This window comes from Mirounga leonina, unplaced genomic scaffold (genome assembly GCF_011800145.1).
Source record: "Mirounga leonina isolate KUSES-001 unplaced genomic scaffold, KU_Mleo_1.0 Mir_129, whole genome shotgun sequence".
In the NCBI taxonomy this organism is placed as follows: Eukaryota; Metazoa; Chordata; class Mammalia; order Carnivora; family Phocidae; genus Mirounga; species Mirounga leonina.
Window position 1 is genome coordinate 62,569,650 of NW_023270323.1, and position 25,436 is coordinate 62,595,085.

General features: G+C 37.5%; 1 protein-coding gene across 4 annotated transcripts in view; it reads left to right on the plus strand.

Moving 5' to 3' along the window:
• Nucleotides 1–25,436, plus strand: part of PPARGC1A (PPARG coactivator 1 alpha) — a 100,401-nt gene that overhangs the window by 45,306 nt on the left and 29,659 nt on the right. For 3 of the 4 annotated variants that reach the window (XM_035005210.1, XM_035005211.1, XM_035005213.1), the window contains exons 3-7: nt 11,635–11,829; nt 13,649–13,771; nt 14,629–14,833; nt 19,078–19,123; nt 19,233–19,306. In XM_035005210.1, the coding sequence (XP_034861101.1) occupies nt 11,635–11,829; nt 13,649–13,771; nt 14,629–14,833; nt 19,078–19,123; nt 19,233–19,306 (643 nt within the window). Of the gene's footprint in view, nt 1–9,487; nt 9,932–11,634; nt 11,830–13,648; nt 13,772–14,628; nt 14,834–19,077; nt 19,124–19,232; nt 19,307–25,436 lie in introns of those variants that run through there. The other variant, XM_035005212.1, reaches the window with a different exon arrangement.

Below are 25,436 nucleotides of genomic sequence, written 5' to 3' on the forward strand. Positions count from 1 at the left end.
GCTACTTCAAATGCTGTCTGTCTGTCTCTCCGTATATAAAAACATACATACATACACATTATTGGATGTATATATTTTACTATCAAGTATGTGTATATATATACATACGTACACACATATATTATATCTGTCCTCTCTGTGTTATATATATACACACACACTCCAAATATGTCTCTCTGTCTCTTTTTCTTTCTCTCTCTCTCTAATGTTATATAATATATATAATAATATATACAATTAATAATATTATTATTATATGAGCTATATCCTCTCTCTACATATATATTCTGTGTGTGTATATATGTACTCTATACTTTATATATGTGTATATACAATATATATTATTGGATGTATACATTTTACTATCAAGTATGTACATATATGGATATATACACACATGTATCTACACACATATATTCTATTCTTCCTCTCTATGTTTTATATATATATATACACACTCCAAATATATCCCTCTGTCTCTTTCTTTTTTCTCTTTCTCTTTCTAATTATATAATATTATGTAATAGGTAAAAATAATAGTATATGATATATACAACTAATAATATTACTAATATTATAAACTCTATATTCTCTCTCTACATATATACATTCTACGTATGTAATGTGTGTGTGTATATATATGTAATCTCTATTCTTTCCCTATATATGTGTATGTATATATAGCCTATCTATTTAGTTATCTTTAGAAGGGGTTCATTTGTTTATTATCTGCCATCCTCTCTCCACCAGAGTAGAATGTAAGTTCTTAGAAAACAGATTATAGCATATAGTAGGCACTCAATAAATACGTGTAAGTAATACAAGTTTATGTACTTGCAAATGTGCACATGAATATGCTATAGGTCTGCACGTGTGTGCGTGAACAGAAAGTGTGTCAAATGTAGATATCATGGCTCAGCGTGGTATGGATCTCAGGTGATCACTGCAATAAACGTGCAAACAGCCAGTGACTGCGTCAGATCACATCTTTTAATTCCAACAAGTAACAGGTAGGCAGTGACCTTTATACGAATTGTAAGGATTTCTGAGCCTTTATGTACATAGTAATTTTGATGCTGCAGTTAAAAATCTCTCTCTTGTGTCGGCTTGTTGCACAGAACGGTCTTCCCTTTTCCCTTCATTTGTTCACATCCTATGCCAACCTTGAAGTCTGCTTAAATGTTCCCTCCACTACAGTATTTTCCCAACGGATCCATTTTTTGTTCTCACTTATTTTGAACTCAATCTAGTGCATAATGTCTACAATAATGATAATATTAATAGTAGCAAGGATAAGTCCTTACTATATACCAGGCCCTGTTTAACATGGTTTTCATGGATTTGCTCAAAATAGCCCTTCAGTGTAAGTCTTATTATTGTAACACCCTTCTCAGACATGAAATCTGAGACACAGAGAGGTTAAGTAACTTGCTGAAGGTTATGCACATTGTAAGTGATAAACTCAGGATCCAAATGTAAGCAGTCTAACTTCAGAGTATATATTTTGCCTCACCACCTCTTTCATAATAACATCAAACTTGTATAAGGCTTTTATGTACTTCTTGAGCTTTCAAAAAAAATCTTAAGAAGTCTAGGAATGTTTAAGAACTCTGTGAAAGTATATAGAAGAAAATCCTCAAGAATCATTTCGCATGTAGTCTATGTAGTCAAATAGACTAAAAAACCAAAATGAACTTTATGATAATGATGATGGTGAGAAAATGTTGAAAAAAGAGGAGAATGATTGGCAATAAAAAGAGTGAAATGCCATCAGACTAATCAAAATGAAATTCAGGGAGTAAATAACCAGTAAGTTGGAATCAACAAGGAAGCATAGACTATAAAACATCTAGGCACATAACGTAAGATATTGGAAATAAGCATTCACATAGAATAAATAAAAAAATATGTTATTAATAACTATTAAGAACTGCTAGAACTGCATGTGTTAGAAAGGATAAATCTAGCTTCCTTGGAATCATAAATTCCCATAAAAAATTGATCTATACACTACTCAACAGCCACAAAACAGCAAGTTACCCAAACTTGCATGATTCAGAATCATTTGGGGTGCTTATCAAAACTGCAGAATCCTGGACTGCTCCTCTAGGACAATCATTCTCAGCTGGGGGCAGTTTTGCCTCCCAGCAAGTATTTGGCAATTTCGGGAGACATTTTGGATTGTTTTGATAATCGGGGAGGTGCTCCTGGTATCAAATAGGCATAGGCTTGGGATGCTATGAAACATCCTGAAAGGCACAGGACGGCCCCTAACAACAAAGAATCATCTGGCCCGAAACGTCAAGAGTGTCAAAGTTGAAAAACCCTGATCTAGAGGTTTTGATTTAGTGGTCTGCGATAAGACCTAGAAATCTATATTTCCATCCAGGGATCCGGTTATTCTTATAAAAGCTTTAAGAGCTTGAAGACAGACTTTGAGGTAGAGATAGGACATGAAGAAATGAAGGGAAATGGAAAGAACATTCTAACATAAGGGCAGATCACACCCAGTAGGACTAAAGAGAGGTTCCGTGGTGACACTGGGATGGCAATAAATACTGAGAGGCAATGTCAAAGCAATATCCTCATTCTACATGGAAGGCCAGCTCTGCTTCATGGGATGTAACTGCAGTTTCCCACCTTAGTACTTAATTGTTGATAATTAACTCATTTTGTATCCTCTAATATGATTACAGATTAGACTAGCACACGCCCACTCTCATTTTTGTTCCATCGATTCATCCATAAAATTCCAATGTATAAGAAAAGGGAGTGAGAACAAGGTTTTATCAGATATATCTGGTTTGGTATCCAACTCTGCCTCTTATAAGCTGCATGAATTTAGGGGTAATCGTAGGGTCAATTGTTGCTTTAAATGAAATAGTGTGTGTAAGGAAATGAACTCAGCACCAGGCACATAGGAAGTACTCGGTAAAAGTCAGCTGTTACTTGCTATTATTTTTTATTTAAATAACATTTATCTGTCATAATATTTATGAAACTATGTAAATGAACAGGAAAAAAAGTAAAGTTGAGGCTTAAGATGATGATCGGTATCTTTATATCAATCTCAGCAACTGATTATTTTGTAGTCTCTTTTGATCTAAGAGGATTGAGAAAATCCTGCTTCATAGAAACGAGTATTTGTAAATGGCTCCAGGTTTTAAGCTGCTCACCCTCACTTCTCAAGATATTTTTTTAAATCCCGAGACCAACATAAAATGATTCAACATGGCACGTTAATGCAGTGGTGGTCTCCACTGTGCTTACGATAAGAGAAATAACACAGTTGAGTGTGCACATTGCTTTCTAAAACCAAATTAGTTATATTGGCATATGAGCTCAATTATATAAGTGTGTAAAATATATCATATACTACAGTGTTTACTATCAGTCCTTACAACACTTCTGCTATGGCCATGGTTCCGTGGCACACAGTTTGAAAAAGCTTCTGGCTGAGACTATATATACTCCCAGTTTATAGATGAGTGTGTTATGCAGTATGGAATACAGAAGCTCCCTCTAGTCCAGATAGATTACATCAATTGTTTTCTCTTGATTAGCGAGCCTGATGCTTCTGCATGGACAGAGAGTAAGTTGGTCTGGCATGATTTTCTCTTCACAAATCATCTCGGCTCTTTGGAAATTTTTGCAAATTAATTGCTTGATGATTCATGCCCGTATCCTCCCAAACACCCGAGTTGGGGTGAATTAATCCCTGCATTTATAAGACCCATGTCAACTTCTTCCTTTACAAAAGGTGTACGTTACACTGACTCAGTGCTTTGGGGGCTTATTTCAGAATCAGCCCCTCTGTGGTTCTGTTCGAATTTCCTTCTCTCCCACTAAGAATATATTGGCCGTTTGCCTGGCCTATCAGCTGATGCAAGCTAATTTCGAATTACAACCTAAGATAAATGTTATTAATTGGGTGGGCATGGAAAAAGGTGGGAATTTCAGAGCAAACAACAATGACAACAACAGGAGAATGAAAAGTCACATTATATTTTTAGGATTGGCTCAACATTTCAGATGTTATTCTTACTCATTTTTAATAAGCATCTACTGCATGCCAAGTGCCTTAATAGTGATCCAACAGGCCTTACGGTGCCTCTGTTTTAGATAGGCCATGAATGAGATAAGTCAGTAAAATATATATTGAGTTATAGAAATAAGTGCCAAAAGGAAAAATAAACTAGTGTAATGGATATAATGTTTGGAGTGGTTGGGAAGGTCTCACTGAGAAGGTGACTTTTGAGTAAATGAAGGGATGAAGGGGCAAGCCATGTGGCCATCTGGCAGAAGAGCCTTCTAGTAAGGGGAAACAGCAGGTGCAAAGGCCTTGGAGCAGGAGAATACCTGGCATTTTTGTGGAGTAGTGATGAAGTCAGAGTGGTTGGAGAGGATTCAGGCAGATAAATGGGGGCACTGACAGGGTCAGATGATGTAGGTCTAATATAGGGCAACCAACCATACATCTCAGACCATGATCATCTACATTCACACCCAAGTGATTGAGTATTTACATTCTCAGAAGTTTCTGGCTTGGATGATCAATTATGTGGTGATCCTAGGCTAGTAGGTCACTTGGAGGATTTTGACTTTGAGAGACATGAGAAGCCATGGAGGGCTGGGTCACAAGAGGGGCAAGGTATGACTTAGGTTTTATCAGGATCCTTTAGTCTTCTGTGTTGAGAATGGACAATTGGGATGGGGAGGCAAGTGGTGAGTGTGAAAGCAGAGGAACCAGTTAGGAACCTACAAGATTATCATTCGGGCACGTGCACCACAGCCAGAGTCAAGTCATTTTAGTCGAGGCTACATAAATAGCTAATGGTGCAGATGGGACTTGGGACAATTTTCCTGACTTTCAGTCTGGTGTCCTTTACACAGGGCCCAGCTGCTCTCTTAGTTCAAACCTGAGAACAAACGGAATGCCAGGCTGGATCTTTACAGGTCCATTAAGCCTCCTGTTTGGTGGCTCAACTTGGTTGCTTCCTCGTCATGTTGTGAAAAGTGGACACGAGACATCTCCCTTCCCCCACCCCCACCCCCCTCCCCCTGAAATAGCTTGTTTTGAAGCATCGACCAAGATTTTCTTAAGCCTTTCTCTTGAACATCTGTATTTATGCTTTTGCTCATGTGACCTCTTCAGAATAATGAATTCCACATGTTCAGTGCGTGCTTATTAGCTCATGAGTGTGTGATGTGAGCTAGTAAGTTCGAATGGAGCCTAATACAGATGTGAACACATATTTTATGCCTACTTAAATAGGAGCATAAATATTAACAAAAATTAAATGGACTCCCACAGGTGTAAATATATCCATGGAGGGAGTTCTTCAGTTTTGCTTGTATTTATTTCCACTTGATTCTTGGTTTATTTCATTGTCCCAAGAATTGTCTTCAGTTTTTGACCATTGCTTTCCTCAGTTGGAGTGGATAACTGGGAGGAAGAATCCATGTGCTGATGATATACATATATAGTCAACTGCAGTGGAATATATGAGAATATACCTAAGAGATGAAAATGCACATGGACATAGATTCTGTTTTACATATGTGTACTTGCGATGCAAACTTGTGTGTGTTGGAGCATGGTATGGATAGACACGCTTACATACATGTTATTTTAAGTAGCCACACTATCCATGGAGAGTTACCCAAACAGTGAAATTAAAATCTGTGTTCTTCCTACTAACTACTCTAGCAGTACAACCTTAAATTCCAGCAACTTTGGCATCCAACAGAGTAAATAGAGGGTCACATAATGTGTGCTTATCTCTCCTGGGAATAAAAGAGGGCAATAAGCTAATTCTCAGGGCATCTGTAAGAAGTGAATAGATACAGAAGTATTTTTCATAAGAAATGTGTGATGTAAATTCTTTATTGTCTTGGTTATTTTTCTGCTGCACATATACGCTTGAAACTTCTTACGTCATTTTTTTTTTACATCTTCAAGCATCCATCCCATTTTCAAAGCCATCCCATAAACAGAGAGTTAGTGGGTTATGTTAGGGCCTTCTCTTCTTGAATGGGGCAGGAGTTAGCAAACTTGAAGAAGTGCCACATGGGGAATCCGCCCATTTTCTGTTGGGTTGTGAGAAGGTGCACGGACATGCTGTTGGTCCATACCTGGGTATAAGAGAAGCAAGGAAAAGCATATTGGATTGTAAAGCATTTGAGGAAGGAAAGAGAGGAAAAAGAGGAAAAAAAAAAAAAAGAGAAAGAGCGTTGTTTGAGAGTGAGTATTCAAAATATTAACATCTCCAGCAAAAGCTTAGACCCCTCAGAGCGGACATGTATAATACACTGTCGGTGAGGTGGTATCTTTCCTGATTAAAATGCTTTAAAGAAAAAAGCTAATAACCTCAAATTCTGTTTCAGTAGTCTAGTCTGAATTGTTATTTTTTTCTTTCATTTCAAAAATTATTTTTAAAATTTTAGGTCAGCTTCTTGCAAATCTTGAATCAAACTTCATACATTAAAACCAAAATTTATACATGAAAAGTTTTTTTACCTTTTTGTGCATGAACAAAAGGTACAGAACTTCATGTGTAAAGATCCAGGAAAGGGACTCCTATGGTCAACCGTATTTCTTCTTTGAACCCCACAATCTATCATAAAAGTCACTTTCTCATTTATTTATTTCACCTCCTGGTTGGGGTCTAGTGGGAGAAATAATCCAAAATAGTGGATAATCCAAAAATGTCATTTATATTTGGCTTCAGAATGCATTACCAGATGTTACTCTAGCAGATTTCCCTTCCTAATTAGGCCTCACTTAAAGTAGGAGTTAATTTTGTCTTCATTAGCTGCTTCCAAATCAGCAAGATGGGGCAAGGAGGAAGCCCGTGGCATGCTGGGTATTTGGGAGGAAGCTGGCCCATTGCTAAAAGTCGGCGGTAGATCATGCTTTCAAATATGGGCAATCAAGACAATGGGCATTACACTGGAAATGTTTATTGAGCCTCTTCTTGAAGGATTCTCAGGCTTTCGTCCATTCTTTTTTTTCCTGCCTATTAACCATGAGTGCAGAAAAATTCTGTCCTAGGAATTAGGCAGATAATAACCTCAATTTTTATATAGAAAAAAATAGAGGCTCACAGAGGTTAAGTGACCTCTCACATAGACTGATCTCTGAGTAAACAGTACCTAAGATACTGAAACTGATTAATGAATGATAAGAAGACCCCACTGTTTCCTTCTTATTGATGATTTGAATAATGAGGAAGCAGGAATTCTCCTGGCCTAATTCGCATTAAGAGAGCTAAGATAATGAAGCTGTGATTAAATGGCTATTAAACTATTTTTATCAAACAGAGATCAAGCGAGTGTGAGAATCTGGGGGCGCAGAGTGTAATTGCAATTCTACGAGATGTGGAAAAAATTACTATCATAAGCAGGGCATGGTCCTTCCATAATAGCCTGCATTTAAAAATCTTTGGGATACCACATGCCGGTTTCACTTTGCAGTTCTCCCGTCAGGTGTCCAGTAACATCCCGGAGTCCCTCATTTCCTCCTTAATTTAGTAGATTTATTCCCTCTCGATGCACTTGGGTGAGCTCAATGCACTGTTGGCCCCACCATGTGTAATCAGTTGGAAGATCCTTTTGCCAACTGCTCACAAGGGAAGAAGGCCCAGATATTATGTCCTGGACCCCAAATTTCAAATTTGAGGTGACTCTGAGCACCCGAAGATGCAGAATCTGCCTTCCTTTAACTGTGCCCTTTGAATTATATCACACTTAGGGCAGGTCAGATAGGGACCCAGCAGTCCCAACGAGCAGTAATGAACCAAGTGTTCTTAACTATCGTTTGTTAATGACAGAGCATTGCTTCAGAATTACTGCCCGTTCTGAATTTTGGGTTGTTAGTATACATGTACGTGTATCACCTGTCAGTGGAAATTCTTTACAACGTGAGTATCTGTGGAATGGGCTTCTTTACTCCAGGAGCGCCCTCTGAGAATGAGCGTGACTGTCACAAGAAACTTTTATTTCGGTGGGGAGGAGAGCAGCAGACTTGCCTTGCGTAAGGAGAGCCCAGGGTTGACGCCCAGCATGGCTAGAGCAGGTTGAGAGTCGCAGAGGTCCCCTGTGGAAATGCCTGTTGGCCTCTTCCCTACCTTTCTTTCCCTCTCTGCTGCCACTGGCAACACTGAGCTCAGCTGTGTAGCTTTAGATCACTACCTAATTGGTGACCTGCTTTCTCTTTTTCACCTCTCTGCTCTTCTTTTCTTAACTTATATGGAGCTAATAAGTATATTTTTGTAAAAACAGTAATTTTGAACGATTAGAAAGCGGTGTCAGAGCAGAGTCTTTGAAAGGTTATTTTGCAAAGTCGTTTTACTGCCTGATGTATTTCCATGGCCCGTCACCTGTGAACAGACATGTGTTGGTAGGCCAGAGTGCTTCATCTGCTGTGACTTTGATTTATTTGCTCTGTAAATTGGGACCGAAGCAATAATGGGAAGTGACATTAATTGTTTACCCAAGTCCTTTTTGTCACATCCATTGCCTTCTCTGGAGTGTTTGATTGTTGAGACTCATGCTAAACTAATTGGAATTGCCACAGTGAGGAGCAATGTCCACTCAACTTTACGTACAGGACGATCTGTTGAGCTTCAGAACAAAAATGACATTGGGAAATATCTTAACTTTTTCACCAGTCTTCTACAATTAGACAAAATACAGAATTTGAAATAACATTCTTTCCTTCCATAATTCAAGAACAACTTTACTAAAATAAACGGTCTCCAAGCCCCTCACTGAGTCAGCCACATTTCTGATGAACATGGGCTCTAAATAAGGATTACAGCCCTACTGGTCTGTCCTGGTTGAATAGCAGCCTACCCTACCCACATACCCCATCTCACACACACACACACACACACACACACACACTATCTGCCAATCTTCCATCCCACAACCCTCCCTCCCATTGTGGTTCCAGTAGAGAGAATTTAAATAGCTGTGGTTTAATCAGATCTTGTAAATTAATTATGACATTATCAGGCTCCAATATTTCTGCCATTGTTTTTGATGTACATTCACCCGGGCTTATTAAAGAAATTGGAGAAAACTAGTTAAGTGTTCGTTGTCATTCTGACTTGACTGGAATTATTGTAGTTTGTTTACACTAGGGATAGAACTAAGGCGCTATTGTATTATTTGATTGAAAGCAAATAGAGGCTTGTAGTGTTGCTGGAAAGCCAAATACAAAATTTAAATCGGAGTAAACAAAACTACTCATTTATTGGTAAACATTCTTAACTGTTTTTCTTGAGCTATTTTTGAACTTCAGTGAAATAAGCCTTTCTGAAAACTGGGATACCTGGACAAAAAGTCCAATTTACTGAAACCGTGTGTGCATGCGTGTGTGTGCGTGTGTGCTTGAGATATCATCAAAGATTATTTTTATTAGCTACTATGGATATATTTATATTAAAGTAAATCTCATGATTTTGGATGATTTAAAATAATATGTATTTAATTTAAATATAATTTCTATTTAGGACAGATGAATAACCTGAATTTGGTTTTTTGTATGTTGGGGGGAATCTGAATTGAAAGCTCAGAGATTGGAATCTTTGGACGCTAGATTATGATCCTGGGCAGAAAAGAAGTGAAAATCATTTCAATATCTTTATTATTCAGATTACATGGGCAGATCCAGGAGAATTGAAGCTGGGCGGTATGCTCAATAATGATCTCTTATTAAATCAAGCAGTTTGATTTTTAAAGAATCAGTCAGTTTCTGGAAGAATGGTGCCATTTTGAAGTTAACATTTCACTCACCCCCCATTAGGATTTACCTCCTGCAGCGGAGTCCTCAAATTCAGAAAGTTGTCATTCCATCCCGTGTGCCCAAAACCACTTGATTCACAATGTGAAGTCCAGGGGCATTTGGGAGACACATTATGCAAAGGTAAGAAAGGCTAGGAGAGTCTACCATGAGTACAAATGGCTCTTTCTGGCCTCTTGAATCCAAAAGAGAAAGAAGTCTGCAATTTTACTCCTGGATGGGGACTCACCAGGGAAAACAATTTCTGTGTGAAAAATAGAATGTATACGTGATAAAGGCCTGCCTAATTTCTCTAGTAATACAATTTGATTTTCTGATTAGCTGTCTTATTCTGTGATTCTTGTAATTTTGTCAGGTCAATTAACTGGAGTTCAGTGCTAGAGAGAAAGGACGTGTGGGCACTGCTGGCTTCATTAGATGTCAGCAGCTTAGGTGCATTTTGTAATAGAATCTGTGTGGGATAATTTAGCCGATATTGTTAATGTCATAGCATACAGAACTTTAAAAAAAAAGATTTATTAAGCAGGTCAAATTGGACAAACAATGTGAAGTGCTAATAGAAGGAAGAGAAAGTGATCTGCACAACATATATTCTAGGCAGTAAATGCATATCGATGAATTATTCAGCAAGTAATCAATGACCACACTGTGTGCCTCGCATCGGCACTAGTTGTCCAGGTGATGGGAATATAGCACATTTCCCTATAAACCGGGTATATAAGCGGGTACAGAGTACTGAAATAAATGTTACCTTTTATAATAAATTATTCACAGGTTCTTTCCTTCCACTGGAGGGCTTTTAGAGGGCAGGGGTCCATCTTTTTCTTTCTATCTCTAACACGAAACATGGCTCCGGTATAGTAGGTATGCAGATATGTTTATGGAATGAATACCTGAAGATTAACTTTCCAAGGGTGTATGGATGCGAGTGATTGTGGGAGTTGCGGAAACAAGTTAGAGTATGTTCGCAGGAGCCCCCATTCCGAGTAATGTAGCACTAGAATCGTACCCTGGCCACAAGAAACGACTGCATTGAAGAGACATGACAAAGTAAGACTCTACTTAATGACGGACCAGATAAAGAGGACTCAAGGTAGTTCTAGAGGTTGGGTCTGAAGAATTGTTACCCAAACTCAGGAAGTCAATGGAAATAGCAGTTTTGTTGTGAAAGATCCTAAGTTTGGGTTTTGGAGGATGAGGGAGCTATTATCAGGTAGAAATGTCCAGTGGGCAGTTCTAGATTTATGACTAAAGTTGGGAGAGATGACAGGGAGGGAAATAAATGGCTGTGGAGTGTTCGGTGATGAGATTATAACTGAAACCATGAAAGTGTATGGTTTGTCTCCATATAGTTTCAGTTTCTGGTGCTGTTCAAACAGAGGGTTATCTAAACATCTCGGCTGCACAGGAGATTGAAACACTATATCTGAAGATGAAATAGATGATGGTTAAAATTCTCTCAAGTTCTGAGATTCTCTAGACCTTCTCCTTTAGTTAGGGAAAGAAGACATACCCACGGGGAAAGCGACTGCAAACAAGACAGCGTCATATACGGCCATAATATGCACTGACATCATAAATTGCCAGCTTGGACAGCTCAACCATCAGAGACTGGTACTGAGAGGTATCAGTTCATTGTGTGATTCAGACCAAAAGTGAATTTGGAGTTTGAAGAAGACATGATCTTTTGTGTTCCGGTGTGAGCATTCAAAATTTCATGTACAGTTGACTCATTTGGATAAACATGACCCCTCTACGCTGATTGATGGTGTTACCTGTCCCCCAATGTCAACTCACTCACGTCGTCTATTTTTCTGTTTTTGCAGAAGATAGATGAAGAGAACGAGGCAAACTTGCTAGCAGTCCTCACAGAAACACTGGACAGTCTCCCTGTGGATGAAGACGGATTGCCCTCATTTGATGCGCTGACAGATGGAGATGTGACCACTGAGAATGAGGCTAGTCCTTCCTCCATGCCTGACGGCACCCCACCGCCTCAGGAGGCAGAAGAGCCGTCTCTAGTAAGAACCCTTCCTACTGTTTAACAGGAATTGGAGTTGCCTCTGGCTACCCGCTGCATGGGTATGATGTAGTAACAATAAGGTCTGGATTTTTAATTTAGACTGATGCCAAAAAAAAGTCCCGAGCAGACTCAGAGTTGCAAATTCTGTGATTCTGTGTTTAAAAATGTTGGTAATAACAGTCTTCATGTGGTCTTACTACAGTTTGCTTTAACTTTTGCTGTGTTTGTGTATTTTTATTTCTTAGCATTATTTATGTTCATGGTAGAAGCTTAGAAAACATAGACGACCCAAAAAGAATAGACCAAAAATTCACCTGTAAAATCAAATAATCTCTGATGGAAAAAAAGATTGAAATCTCCTCTTGTTTTAAGATACATCATCATGTTTGTGAATTTGAAATATATGTATAATGGTTCATGTTACATATTATTTTATTGTTTGGAGATGTCCTGGTTCGTTAAGAGATCTCTTGTGGCTGGATATTTAGTCTTTTTCCTATTTTTCACCATCATAAGTCATATAATAATCAACACATTTATAGTTTTATTCTTATGCCTACGATTCTAGAAATAAAAGGCCCATCAAGGGATATGCAATATTTTAAGGTTTTGGATCCATAATTCTTATGAAGATTGAAAAATAATAGCACATTTGCAACCTAAGTTCCCTAAATTTATGGGAGGCAATGAAGAGTGAATTTGTTGGCAATGAAGAGTAAATTTTCTTTCTGATGCAGTGCTTGACCAGAATTTTATTAGTTCTAAGACACAGTTTACCTTCTCATCTATGGTAGCCATTTGTCATTTGCCATAAATCTGATGTAAGACCAAACTATGTAAATTTTGGAATGTTATCCTCCAAACTTTAATAATATTCCTTGGCTTGCCATTTAGAGGTTGTTTCTCTCCCTTCTCTAAGTTTTTTAAATGGTAAAAGCATTCCATGTAAACATATGGAGACTCTGCTTGTACTCCTGTTCATTTTGAGATTTCTGGTTTAGAAGAAACTACGTCATAAGTAATTGCTACCCTCCCCCTACCCCCACCATTTTTCCATTTGCCGTTGGCTTTGCTCTCTGGTACTTTGATGTCTTTACATTGATACCAGAGGATTTTCATCCACATAATTGGTTCAACTGGGAGGGGTTGTTGACTCAACATCATACTGCCTGTCCGAGCAGGGAGGTCCTAGAAGGCCAGCAAGTCAAATGAAGACACAGAGGTCAAGAAACAGTAAATGCTTTGCCTGAGCCAGAATCACATCTCCTGACTCTATTTACTTACAAGTCTTTTTCAGTGATAGCCACTCTTTTATCATAAATACGCTTTGAATCAGTAAAGTGAAACTGGATTGTAAAATATCATTCAAAGCATTACAGAATCTTTTATTTATTTTCACTTGATTCATTTGGGTTATTGAGGCAAAAATGTCCTATATTCTGTCCCCAACCCCCAATTCCTCATTTAGCAGGGCAACTTTTCTCAGCTAGTAGGTATCTGGAAATCCTTTTAGGAGGATCCTTTTTGCCTTATTTTATCCAAAAAAAAAAAAGAAAAAAAAATCAAGGTAGACAATACTAAGTCTCAAATGTAGGGAAAAGAATACTTTCACAGTTGGTAGTGTAATGCCAAATTTTTTCTTACTTTTTAAAAATGCATTTCCTTTAGCGCTATTGTGCCTTGGTGTGACTCTAATTAAAGAGTGAGAGAATTAATTTTTATAATTAATTAATATTAAGTTTAAAATTTCAGTAACTTATTCTAATGCCTACAGGATGCATAACTTTTCTCGCTTTTCCCCTCTCATATATTTCTAGCTTAAGAAGCTCTTACTGGCACCAGCCAACACTCAGCTAAGTTATAATGAATGCAGTGGTCTCAGTACCCAGAACCATGCAAACCATAATCACAGGATCAGAACAAACCCTGCAGTTGTTAAGGTACAATGCGAACTTTTTAATATAGGAGGGCAAGTAACAAAGGATTTTGCCTGAAGCAGTAAAACAAAGGATAGGTTTATTTCTATGTATTCAGCTGGGATCCTGCGGTTGCTTTATAATGTGAAACAATATGAAATGGGTTTCCAAAAGCAGCGCTCCAGCTACTTTAAACTAGAAAGAGTTCATTTATTCTTTGTCTTTGGATGATTGGAATGGAAGTCCCACCGTCTGTCACTCCTTGCCCACTTTATTAATACATGCAGCAATGTGGGTTACAATAAAATTTGCTGCTAGGCTGGTATTATCTATGAGTGACTTTAAGATGCAGGATTGCTGTTTCTCCAGCTGTCTAACCTGAGAAAGATTGCTCTGGAATCACCGCAAAAGATCTATCTCTGCCATTAATTGGATAGAATGCTGGCAATGACATAATTCGGTTAGCGGGCTATATTAAACAATGTTTGTCTTGCCATTCACTGTGAGTGAAAACGGAGCGTTAAGGGGTACTTAAGAGAATTGTGAATACGGGGCTCCAGCAATCAGTGGCAAATTAAGGTTTAAACCAGCTTATTTTTTTTTTATTCACAGTAAAGGCGCTATAGGGTCTTGTTAGTTACATGTTGCTGAGTAGGAACATTGAAATGTAGAGAAATGAAATAAAAAGCTGCATAAATGTCATTTAGGAATTTTAAATGTAATTTTCTTTCCTTGTTCTGCAAACAATTATTCACAGCTCATAGATCTAGTACACTTAGACTGAACACTTCATTGAAAATCTCATCTCTTCAGAAAACCTATATCCATTCTGATAAGGTTCAGTTCACTAATTTTAGCTTTCTTTATGCCTTGTTTTTAAGACCGAGAATTCATGGAGCAATAAAGCGAAGAGCATTTGTCAACAGCAAAAGCCACAAAGACGTCCGTGCTCGGAGCTTCTCAAGTATCTGACCACAAATGATGATCCTCCTCACACCAAACCCACAGAGAATAGGAACAGTAGCAGAGACAAATGCACCTCCAAAAAGAAGTCCCACACACAATCGCAGTCTCAACATTTACAAGGTAGGCTGGGGACTAAAACACAAGGCAAAGCAAGCATGCACCTGGCTGGGAATGCCCAAACTTCAGGCTTTTGCCCCACTGCTGTCTCTCTGAAAAGGGAATTCAGCACTTTATCAGAGACTTAGAAAAAAAAAAAAAAAACCCTTCCTTGGACACAGGCTGAACATGTCCTATTCGGCTGATATGCAGCCTAATTCACAATCACCAAAAAGCACCTGAAATGTGAGCTGGGTGGGGAGGGGGTGGTGAAAGGTTTATGTGAAATCTGAATTCCTGAGATAATTGAAATTCAGAGCAAGCTGGGCTAGCCAATAGTGAAAAGCTGTTCTTTTTTCTTTTCTAATAATGGAAAGAAAATGAGGCATTGTTGATTTGTTGTATACACCTTTAAAAAGAGCACATGGTATTTGTGTGGCCTCTCCTGATTAAGTGCAGTCTTTTTTTTTTTTTTTTTAGAGACCATGTGTTATACTCCTAGATTTTATTTTGTAAATAAGGATTTGGAAATCCCTGGAATTTATTTGTATTTGCTTTCTATTAAAAAATATTGCCCAGATCAAACGAGGCATCTGGGTTGATGTTTATTGTCCCCATACATTCTAGAAGGCTGATGCTTCTGAGGCAGATCAGGGTGATTTGGGGAAAACCTGTCTTGGCAGAGATATAATTTTCTTTCTTTTTGGCTCTTCCCTTAAAATCGTCCTTAGAGGCCCAAAGGAAGCTTGTTGAAAGTTGCGGTCGCTTTAAAATATCTCAGCTTCCACGTTAACCCTACCTTTAACCTCGTGGTGGAGGCAGGCATAGTCTTTTTTTTTTTTTTTTTTTTTTTTAAGATTTATTTGTTTATTTTAGAGGCAGTAAGAGAGGGAGTGCAGGGAGGGGGAGGGAGAGGGAGAGAGAGTCTTAAGCAGACTGTGCGATGAGTGTGGAGCCCAACCTGGGGCTTGATCTCACAACCTGGAGATCAGGACCCCAACTGAAACCAGGATCAGATACTTAAGCGACTGCGCCACCTGGGCGCCCCAGAAGCAGGCATATTCTAACATAGCAATTACAAACACCCACTTCTTTCTTCCCTTTTGTTTCCCTGACTGCCCCTTCCAGCTGCAGAGTGGTAGTCCCTGATCCCTGTTTTGAACCATGATTATTTCATACAGGTATGCTGTTGCTCCTGGTTTTAATTAGTATTTTCTTTCCAGTGTTTTTGGTTTCCCTCTCTCATCCCTACCCCACCATAAACCTTCAGGAACCTTCTTTTAAAGTTTTAAATTGGCTCTCAATTAGGTTTTCCCCAGTGGATGTCTCAGAATCCCTCGGCCATCCTTTTCTGTCGTCAGTTCAGGGAAAAGATATTTATTGAAATGAACCACATTTTTTCTGTAGCTCGCCTTGCCCTGATTGGCCCCTCACGCACTGTGCGCTGGACCAGTTTTTCTTAGAGCAGAACCCGCAGTGCTATGGGATGCAGTGGTGTGGAGAGCCTCGGGTGAAGGGCAGGCAGCTGAGCTCAGTCTAGTGAGTGGACTGAAAAATTCACTGGGCTACTGTCCACCTTGTCCTAGTGTGTCCCAGTCAGGCGTTTATTTTCTGGAGCTGAATCTGAAGCCCTCAGCCAGCTATAACCCTGTAGTCAGTGAACCCAGACCAGCAGCACATGTTTTAAACATTTTTTAAATTTACATATTCTTAAAATTGTATTTGGCCCTTTTGGATTTTGAGAGTTTGGGAGGTTTTTGGTTTTGTTTTTTAGATCCACTTACCACTAATATTACTGAAAAGTCTTACAAACCACGGCAGTGAGGAGTTAAATTGGCCTGTGGAGGACATATTCTTTAGATGAGACCTGCTGTATGTGGATTTTTTTTAGAAAGATATATGCCTGTGGCAAAGCATAAAAAGTTTATCCCCGAACAAAGCCTGTTGACAAAAACACAAGAAAACAAAACCAAACAAACAAAAACCCCACAAAATTCCTATCGTTATTAAAGGCCAAGAACAAAATAAACATGGCTGGCTGTGAATAACCAACAGGAAATAAATGCTCAGCTTCAGGATTTATTTAAATTATGATTCAAACTTTAAAAGTAGAATCTATATTAACGATTAGAGACAGTAGCCCAGGATCCACTGAGGTTTATCCCTTCTTGATGTATCATAATGTGCTTTCACTGAACTGCATGTGTGCTGTCTGTGAGAGTGTGGGGTCAAGTTCTTTTCACTTCCTTAGGATAATGGCCTGACCTTTGGCTCATGTTGGTGTCCCCTCTATTCATTTATTCATTCATTTGCTAATGTATTCATTCATCAAAAAGACCATGATCTGCATGAAAAGAATGCATTCCTGCCCTCAAGGATCTTAGAGGCTCTGGTCTGTCCATCATTGGAATAGTGTGCATTAAACTCCCCGTAAACCAAATCAGTGCTCCTCTCTTGGTAGCTCTCGGGAGTGTGGGCATATTCAGGGATGGCCTTCTGTACTGTATGTGCTTTGGGGCTGAAACTTCCTATAGCCTTCTCTTCCTGTTTGCCATCAGTCCCATTAAACATGGCCGCTGCCCAATGCTGCCCTTCCAGTGCCCTTGCATTCATCTACACCCAACTGTCAGAATGTTAGGGATCTTACTTTGAGCATTTTGGATAGCCTGCCCTACACCTTGAAAGCTGGAATCCCAGAGACCAGTTTTCAATGTGTATTTACTGTGTATGGTACACAGTTCGTATCTAGTGATACTTGCTATGCATGATCCTAATTATGAGTTGAACGCCGAAAATGTTGGTAAATTTCCTTCATGAGTGTGTTCTTTTGGAAAGGCTCATTATATCAGACATACTAAAAAAATTAATCTAAAACCAGTTCATTTATCTGTATATATAAAAGCCAATCAATCAATGTACCTAATTTGTAGAAGACAGCGTGAACTTCATATTTCTGGATGCACATTGGATAGATGATAAAACATTCAATTGTTTAAAAACTAAATCTAAATCGACAAATTAAATATGTAAATACTATTTATCCAAGTAAAGTATGTAACTTCAGCCTAATTTGGACATAAATAATATTTTCACATTTCAAAGGACCTTAATTACTGGGGTTGATTAATTTACTTTAATATCTATTGAATACAATTCCTTTTGGTAATAGGAAAAAGGAAACATATTCTGGGCTGACTCCACCAGTAACTAGTTTTATGGCCCTGGAAGTATTTCACATCTTTAGGTCTCAGGTTTTTCATCCATAAAATGAGAGTTTATTCTAAAAAACTTTTTAGTTTCAAGTCTGTGATTTTCATTACGTAAATGACTACCTCTTGACCTTTTGAAAGTAGTTATGTTAATGAGAAAAAATTGACATAAACCTACATACATATATCTTTATAGATAAGCATATATATATACATAATATGTGGATGTATATCCCAAGTACGTTTCTCATCATGTTTTCCCCTCCTTCTGTTCAAAATACAAGACTGCCAAGGAGAAGCAATTGAAATTTTGGAGTGAGAAGAAGATTCTTACTCCACCCTTCCTAATTGGGAAATGCCTCCTGTAGGAGGTAAGATTTAGGAAGCATAAAAGGAAGTAAATGAGCTCTCTTTGCAAGTCTATAGGTCTCTCAACTGATAAATGCAGTATCTTACTTTGTCTCTAAGATTTGGGGATCTGAACCCCTTTTAAACCATCTGGGTCAATGTCCACAATTTGTCATAATCTCTCAATTAATTATTTTCAGTAAATGGAATGGTTATTGCTTGAGCTTTGGCCTCATAGAAATAACCTATTCTCAGGGCTAGGTATAAAATTATACATTTTAGGAGAAAAATCAACTGAATATTCATAACGTTCTGTTGTCTTATGGTTATTCTGCTGTTTTCTTGTCTAAACAAACCGTGTACTGTATTCCAAATTAAAATAGAACACATTATTTCTCTCTGATGGTATGATGCAAATTTTGTATCCTTAACAGAGATGCTACATTTTGGGGAAAATTCTGGTTTTGTATGTGTTTTTGAATGATAGTTTACCAATGCAAATGTTGTTTGGAATTTGTTTTAGCATAATGGACTGTTGTCTGACTTTGATCCAATATGCAGGGATTTCCTTATTTTAGTTTTCCAGTTTCCAGTTTCCAACCTGATTGTAGTAAGAAAAAAAATTCTAAAAAAAAAAAAAACACAAAAAAACCCACAAAAAACCTTCAAAAACTCAGTATTTCATAATTAGTTTCCTTTTTTTTCCTTTAGCCAAACCAACAACTTTATCTCTTCCTCTGACCCCAGAGTCACCAAAGTAAGTATTAAGAAATGTAACCATTTTCAGAAAGGGAAGGGGGTTCTAATACATTTGGCTACAGCAACTCCATTTCAGTTTGTTTTTATAAATGTGCCATATCTTCCAGTGACCCCAAGGGTTCCCCATTTGAGAACAAGACTATTGAACGAACCTTAAGTGTGGAACTCTCTGGAACTGCAGGTAAGCCTTACATTTCACTTGGAACTCTGTGTGTGTGTGCGTGTGTGCGTGTGTGTGTGTGTGTAATATGTATTAAATAATAGCGCATATTCTCCATGTGATTAATGAAATTAACAAATAATACAAGCAACATTGGATAAGAAGTTACCTATAAATATTTTCACTTCTTTTTTTCTTTTAAAGAGAAGACATTTATTGTGTGTCAGACCTGGGCCAGACCCTCTGATGTATACTGTTGCTTTAGATCCTTAAATAACCCTTGAGCAGGAGGAGAAAATAACATTTATTGGTCTCCTACTCAATAAATGTGCCAGGCGTGTAAGTGGTTTTGACTAGTTTCACAACAACCTCATGAAGATAGTGGTAATTTTCTCATCTTTAAGATGAGGATATAAAGTTCAGAAATGTTAGGCAACTTGCCCAGGATCACAGAGCTAGAAAGCAAGGAGCAAAGTTTTGAACCCCAGTTTATTCATTATATCAATGTTTGAATTGGAATATTTTCTCACTCACCATTATACTTAACAGTATAATGTTCTCTTATATATGTTACCATTTTTATATCTTTTCAGCAAAGGAGAAAAATGAAAATGTGCCCATTCACCAAAACAAAATGTACTTAGATATTTTTAAACAAGAGTGATTTTCTTCGCCATTTGGACTTCTGGACTCATTTAGTCAGTCTTACTTTATGCTGAAGAGGAAGGAGCTTTAAAAGCTTGGAGCAACCCCCGAATAACTTAATAATCCACAGACTTCCTAGGCAGACTTCTAAGTCGGGTGTAAATGGGGCCTTTGCACTGAGTGCTTTAGGTTTAGGTACAGAACTATACCAGAAAGTGAATCCTAGGCTGTCTGAACAAGAAGTTCCTTGGCTCTGGCCATTGCTGATAAGGGTAAAGGAACAGTAACTTAAACAAGATGCTTTCAACCAGAATATAGTGCCTACATACACCATGGTCATTGTCACTAAGTTTAATTTCACACTTGGAGTTTGCTAAACTACCACCTTGTGAAAGGTCTACTGCATGATCTCATGATTTAGTCAAGCAATGGAGTAGTTAATTTCATGGTATTTATATATATTCTATGTGTGTGTGTGTGTGTACGTACACGTATATACATATGCAAATGTATACATATCTTCATATGCATACATACATATATACATATATACTCACTTATAGGCATATACATAACATCATTTCTTAAATTGTAATGACTTATATGGTTATAAGTAACTTTTATGTATATATATCATATGCGGTAAAGACCTTCTTATCTGACCAACAAGAATGAGTATTTTGGTGCATTTATCCATAAAACTGATTAAAGTATATAGTTTTGTCATTTTACTTTTGCCTGAGTCATATAAAGAAACATTCAAATATCAATTTTTTTTTTTTGTATAAGAAACAGCGACCTTTGCCTTGAACTTAAATGTCTTAATTGGCAATCCATTCATCTTTCTGGCACAAACTGTAGTAATAATAATGTATCTTAGTGGGGCGCCTTGGTGGCTCAGTCGTTAAGTGTCTGCCTTCGGCTCAGGTCATGGTCCCAGGGCCTCTGCTGGGCGGGAAGCCTGCTTCTCCCTCTCCTACTCCCCCTGCTTGTGTTCCCTCTCTCACTGTCTCTCTCTCTCTCTGTCAAAATAAATAAATAAAATCTTTAAAAAAAAAATGTATCTTAGATGGTATCCACTGTTCCTTTCTTGCTTTTTAAAGGAAAAGAATTAAAGATATTTGTGTAGTAGTCTGAGTGCAAAATCATTGTGGATTTTTATGATTTTCATATAAGTAAATAGGAATCATAATTTCCCATGTTTTCCCAGTGTTTCTGATACCACCTGTCTACAACTAATTTGACATCTCTTCTTTTAGTGACATACCTTTATTGGTTCTTCTTACAGAAACAATTTTTCTTATACTTCATTCAATGGCATCATATTTTATTACCTTACATAATTCCAGTTACCACTATAATAGACATCAACTGGTTTGGGAAATACTACTGTGGCCCAGTTGAAAGGAATCTATTTACTCTGAGTGTTCAGAATGTTGTATTAGTCAGTTACTTTGTTTCAGAGAGGATTGAGAAAGCTTCCATTTTATACACCCACACCAAGGCTTCTGTTAAAAGGTTTTTATTATTCTCTTACTATAAATAATTTAAGCTTACTATAAAAATGTCAAAAATGTAAACTGGTGGAAAAATATTCATAATTCTTTTTTTTAAGACTTATTTATTTGAGAGAGAGAGAGCATAGCAGGGGGAAGGGAAGAGGGCAAGGGAGAGGGTATCTCAAGCAGACTCCCTGCTGAGCACAGAGCCCGACTGGGGTGGGGGTGGGGGGCCTCAATCCCACAACCCTGAGATCATGACCTGAGCGGCAATCAAGAGTCAGACAGAACCAACTGAACTACACAGGCGCCCCTATTCACAATTTTAGATGTAAAGTTACCAATGCATTTTTTTCTTCTATGGATAACTTAATATGTTATATTTATACTATAATCATTTTGTGTATATAATTTTGCATCCTGATTTTTCAGTTAACATTTTAATGAGAAAGTTTTGTATTATCACAGACCCTTTATTATCAGGCTTTTAGTGTGTTATATGACATTAGTTTTAGTAGGTACATCAAAATTTATTTAGTCGTACTCCTCTTATAAAGTTAGGTTGTTTTAAAGTGTTACCGTTTGGAAATAGCACTGCATTAGAAATGTTTGTTCATTATTTTTTTTTACTGAAGTGTAATCGACACACAATGGTATATTAGTTTCAGGCATACAACATAGTAATTCAACACTTCTATATATTATGCAGTGCTCACCACGATAATTATAGTTACCATCTGTCACCATACAAGTTTATTACAATATTATTGATTAATTCCCTATGCTGTGCTTTTCATCCCTGTGACATATTTATAACTGGAGGCTTGTACCTCTTAATCCCCTTCCCCTATTTTGCCCATCCCCCCCCCCCCCCCCCCCCCCGGCAATCACCACCAGTTTGTTCTCTGTCTTTATGAGTCTGTTTCTTGTTTGTTTGTTTGTTTTGTTTTGTTTTTTAGATTCCACATATAAATGAAATCATATGGGATTTGTCTTTCTCTGTCTGACTTATCACTTAGCATAAGATTCTCTAGATCCATTCATGCTTTCACAAACAGCAAGATTTTCTTTTTTATGACTGAATAATATTCCATTATATATGTATACTACATCTTCTTTATTCATCTATTGCTTTTGTATCTTGGTTTTTATAAATAATGCTGCAATAAACATAGGGATGCATGTATCTTTTTTAACTAGTGTTTTCATTTTTGTTGAATAAATACCCAACAGTGGAATTACTGGATTATATGGTATTTCTATTTTTATTTTTTTTTTCAGGAATCTCCATATTGTTTTCCAGAGTGGCTGCACTGATTTACATTTCCACCAGCAGTCACATGGTTTCCTTTTTTCCCCACATTCTCATCAACACTTGTTACTTATTGTATTTTTTATACTAGTCATTCTGACAGGTATAAAGTGACATTGTGGTTTTAATGTCCCTTTTCCTGATGATTTAGTGATGCTGAGCATCTTTTCATGTGTCTGTTGGCCATCTGTATGTGTTCTTTGGAAAAATACCTATTCAGGTCCTCTGACCGTTTTAATCAGATATTTGTGGGGTTTTTGTTGTTGTTGTTCTTTTCACAAATTTTACCTTATTTTCTAAAGATAAATTCTTAGCAGTTTTTAATAGTGAATATAAAGATATCTTGGGGTCTTCTGGTATATATTGCCACATTGCTTTCCAAAGGAGTGCTTTTATTTATAGCCCCATTAGCACTACATGGATATACTTGCTTTATTACATCCTTCCTAGCATTGGATATCTTTGTTTTTGAAATGTTATATATATGAATATATCATTTTAATTTCATTCCTTCCATTAGTGAGGTTATGGTGTTACAAAAAAGCACTTCTTTTACAAAAGTTTTAACATTTTTCTTATTGATAGATATCTAATTTTAAGTAATTTAGTGATGATTTCAAAAGTTTAGGAGCCTACACTATTGAAAGACAAGTAGAGATGTATATAAGATACATTTTTTTTATGTATTTAAAATCCTTAAAAATATACACAGTGGATTTATTTCTGTCAGTGAACCAGAATTCATCTGACTGGTTTAAATCCTTTCCTCTGGGGGCTTTGAAAGATTATTGGGTACAGTGGAAATCAATTTACCAACATGTTTTTGATACCTGCTCTATGCTTGCAATATGATAGGTCTTAGCGGATGTATAGCAAACAGGAGACCTAGAGGCTGATCCATATAAAGTATGAAGCATTGTCCTTGGCCTGCTAAACAAACGTTCTTGTGTTTAAGATGGGGGCTTATAGTCTGTCGGGGAAATAACACACATTGTACAGGTAGCATGAAGGCAAGATACTATTTATTACCTGTAATATTTTGTTACCTTCTAAGAAAGATGGGCCCAGGGGGTGGTTTTTAGTTTATGGAGTGTGGTGGTTTTAAGTGTGAAGCTGCAAATTGGAGAAACTGAGGTAGGGCCAAATTGCCTTACAAAGTAGAAAGAATTTAGAGCTCTAGAAAAACAAGGCGCTGAGGAGGAACCTGGAGCATGCCGAAGGAGACTGGGAAGAAAAGTTTGGAACTGGAGGGTGGTGTAAAGAAGAGGTTTTTTGGATAGAGATATCATGCATTTGAAATGCAATGCAGTATATGGTGGTTGTGATCTCCATCTCCTCGAACAATCTTTAGTAACTTTTCTTGCATGGTAGGGATTGCACGATGTGACAAGACTGATTGTACCTCAACAGAATCACCAAAGGGAGAAAAGCAGTTATCAAGGGGAACCCTGTAACTTTGCTTCAAGTTAAATACAATGACTGCACAGAAGATTGAAAAGAATTATAAAGATGGTTCAAGGACAGAAAGAAGCATTAAGCTCATATCATTAGTGAAGGACCCAAGTGATCCATGGAAAGGAGTGTGGAGGGAACTGTACTCTCTGTAGGCTGAACTGACTTGGGGAGCCTTAGGGAGAGAAATATTTGTATCAGATTTGAACTGCAAAGATGGAAAGGGGAGAAGATATTGATGGGGCAGAAGCAAGAAGGCAGGAAATCAAAGCGATGTTTGAGTAACACTGTACTTGGCAATGGGCAGTGAAATCAGTAAGGAACTACAAGACAGAGCATGTACTTTTCCTCCTTCATCTTTTAATTGCTAAAATGCTTTTCTCTCTCCTTAATCTTTTCTGGGTCTTAGTTTCCTTAATGTTAAAGTCATATTTATAATCCCCAAATCACATTACTGCCTGACTCCAAGGATTAAAATATAGGTTGAAAAATAAAATTGTCAGTATTCAACCATTTTTGACATCCAAAAATGGCAATTACATGTGCATTCAACCAGAATTTAAAAACTTCATAGGCAGTGAAGCTCAAATGGAAGTAGTCTATGATTTTTCTAAAAGCAGACAGCGTAGCTTAGTGAGGATGTTCAAAACCTTGGCTCTGACATTGGACAACCCAAGTTCAAATTCTGGATCTACCATCTAGCAATAGCAAGGTGGCCTTTAGTCATTTTAATGAACTTTTGTAAGGCTCAGGATCCTAATGAACCAAATGAAGATAATAACAGTACCTGTATCTCATTGAGTCACTCTGAGGGTAGAGATACAATATGAAAAAGGCTTCCTTCAGTGCCAGCATATAGAAGTATTCAATAAATATGCGATATTTAATTACTTATTCTGCATTAACTTTATCTACGGAGGTCATTGTATCTTGTTGCTCATCTTTTCAACTTTTGATTATCTTCACCTGTCCCCTTTCACTGACCCTAATGTTGTTCTCTCTTTGGCATGCTCATATATGAAGGTATATATTTTCTTTGTGGCAAAAATCCCTCGAATTCCCCCCAAAAACTGAACATACACTGTTTGGGGTGTGGGTATGGGATTTACTAAATCGAGGTAGAAAAATCTCCTCTTTGATACCCTCTCAACAACAGTTCCTTCTACATTACTACACATTCTGGAGGTTAAGCACTCCCCAGTTAGCATTTTCTATATGTTATCTTTTTGATTCTCTGGCCATT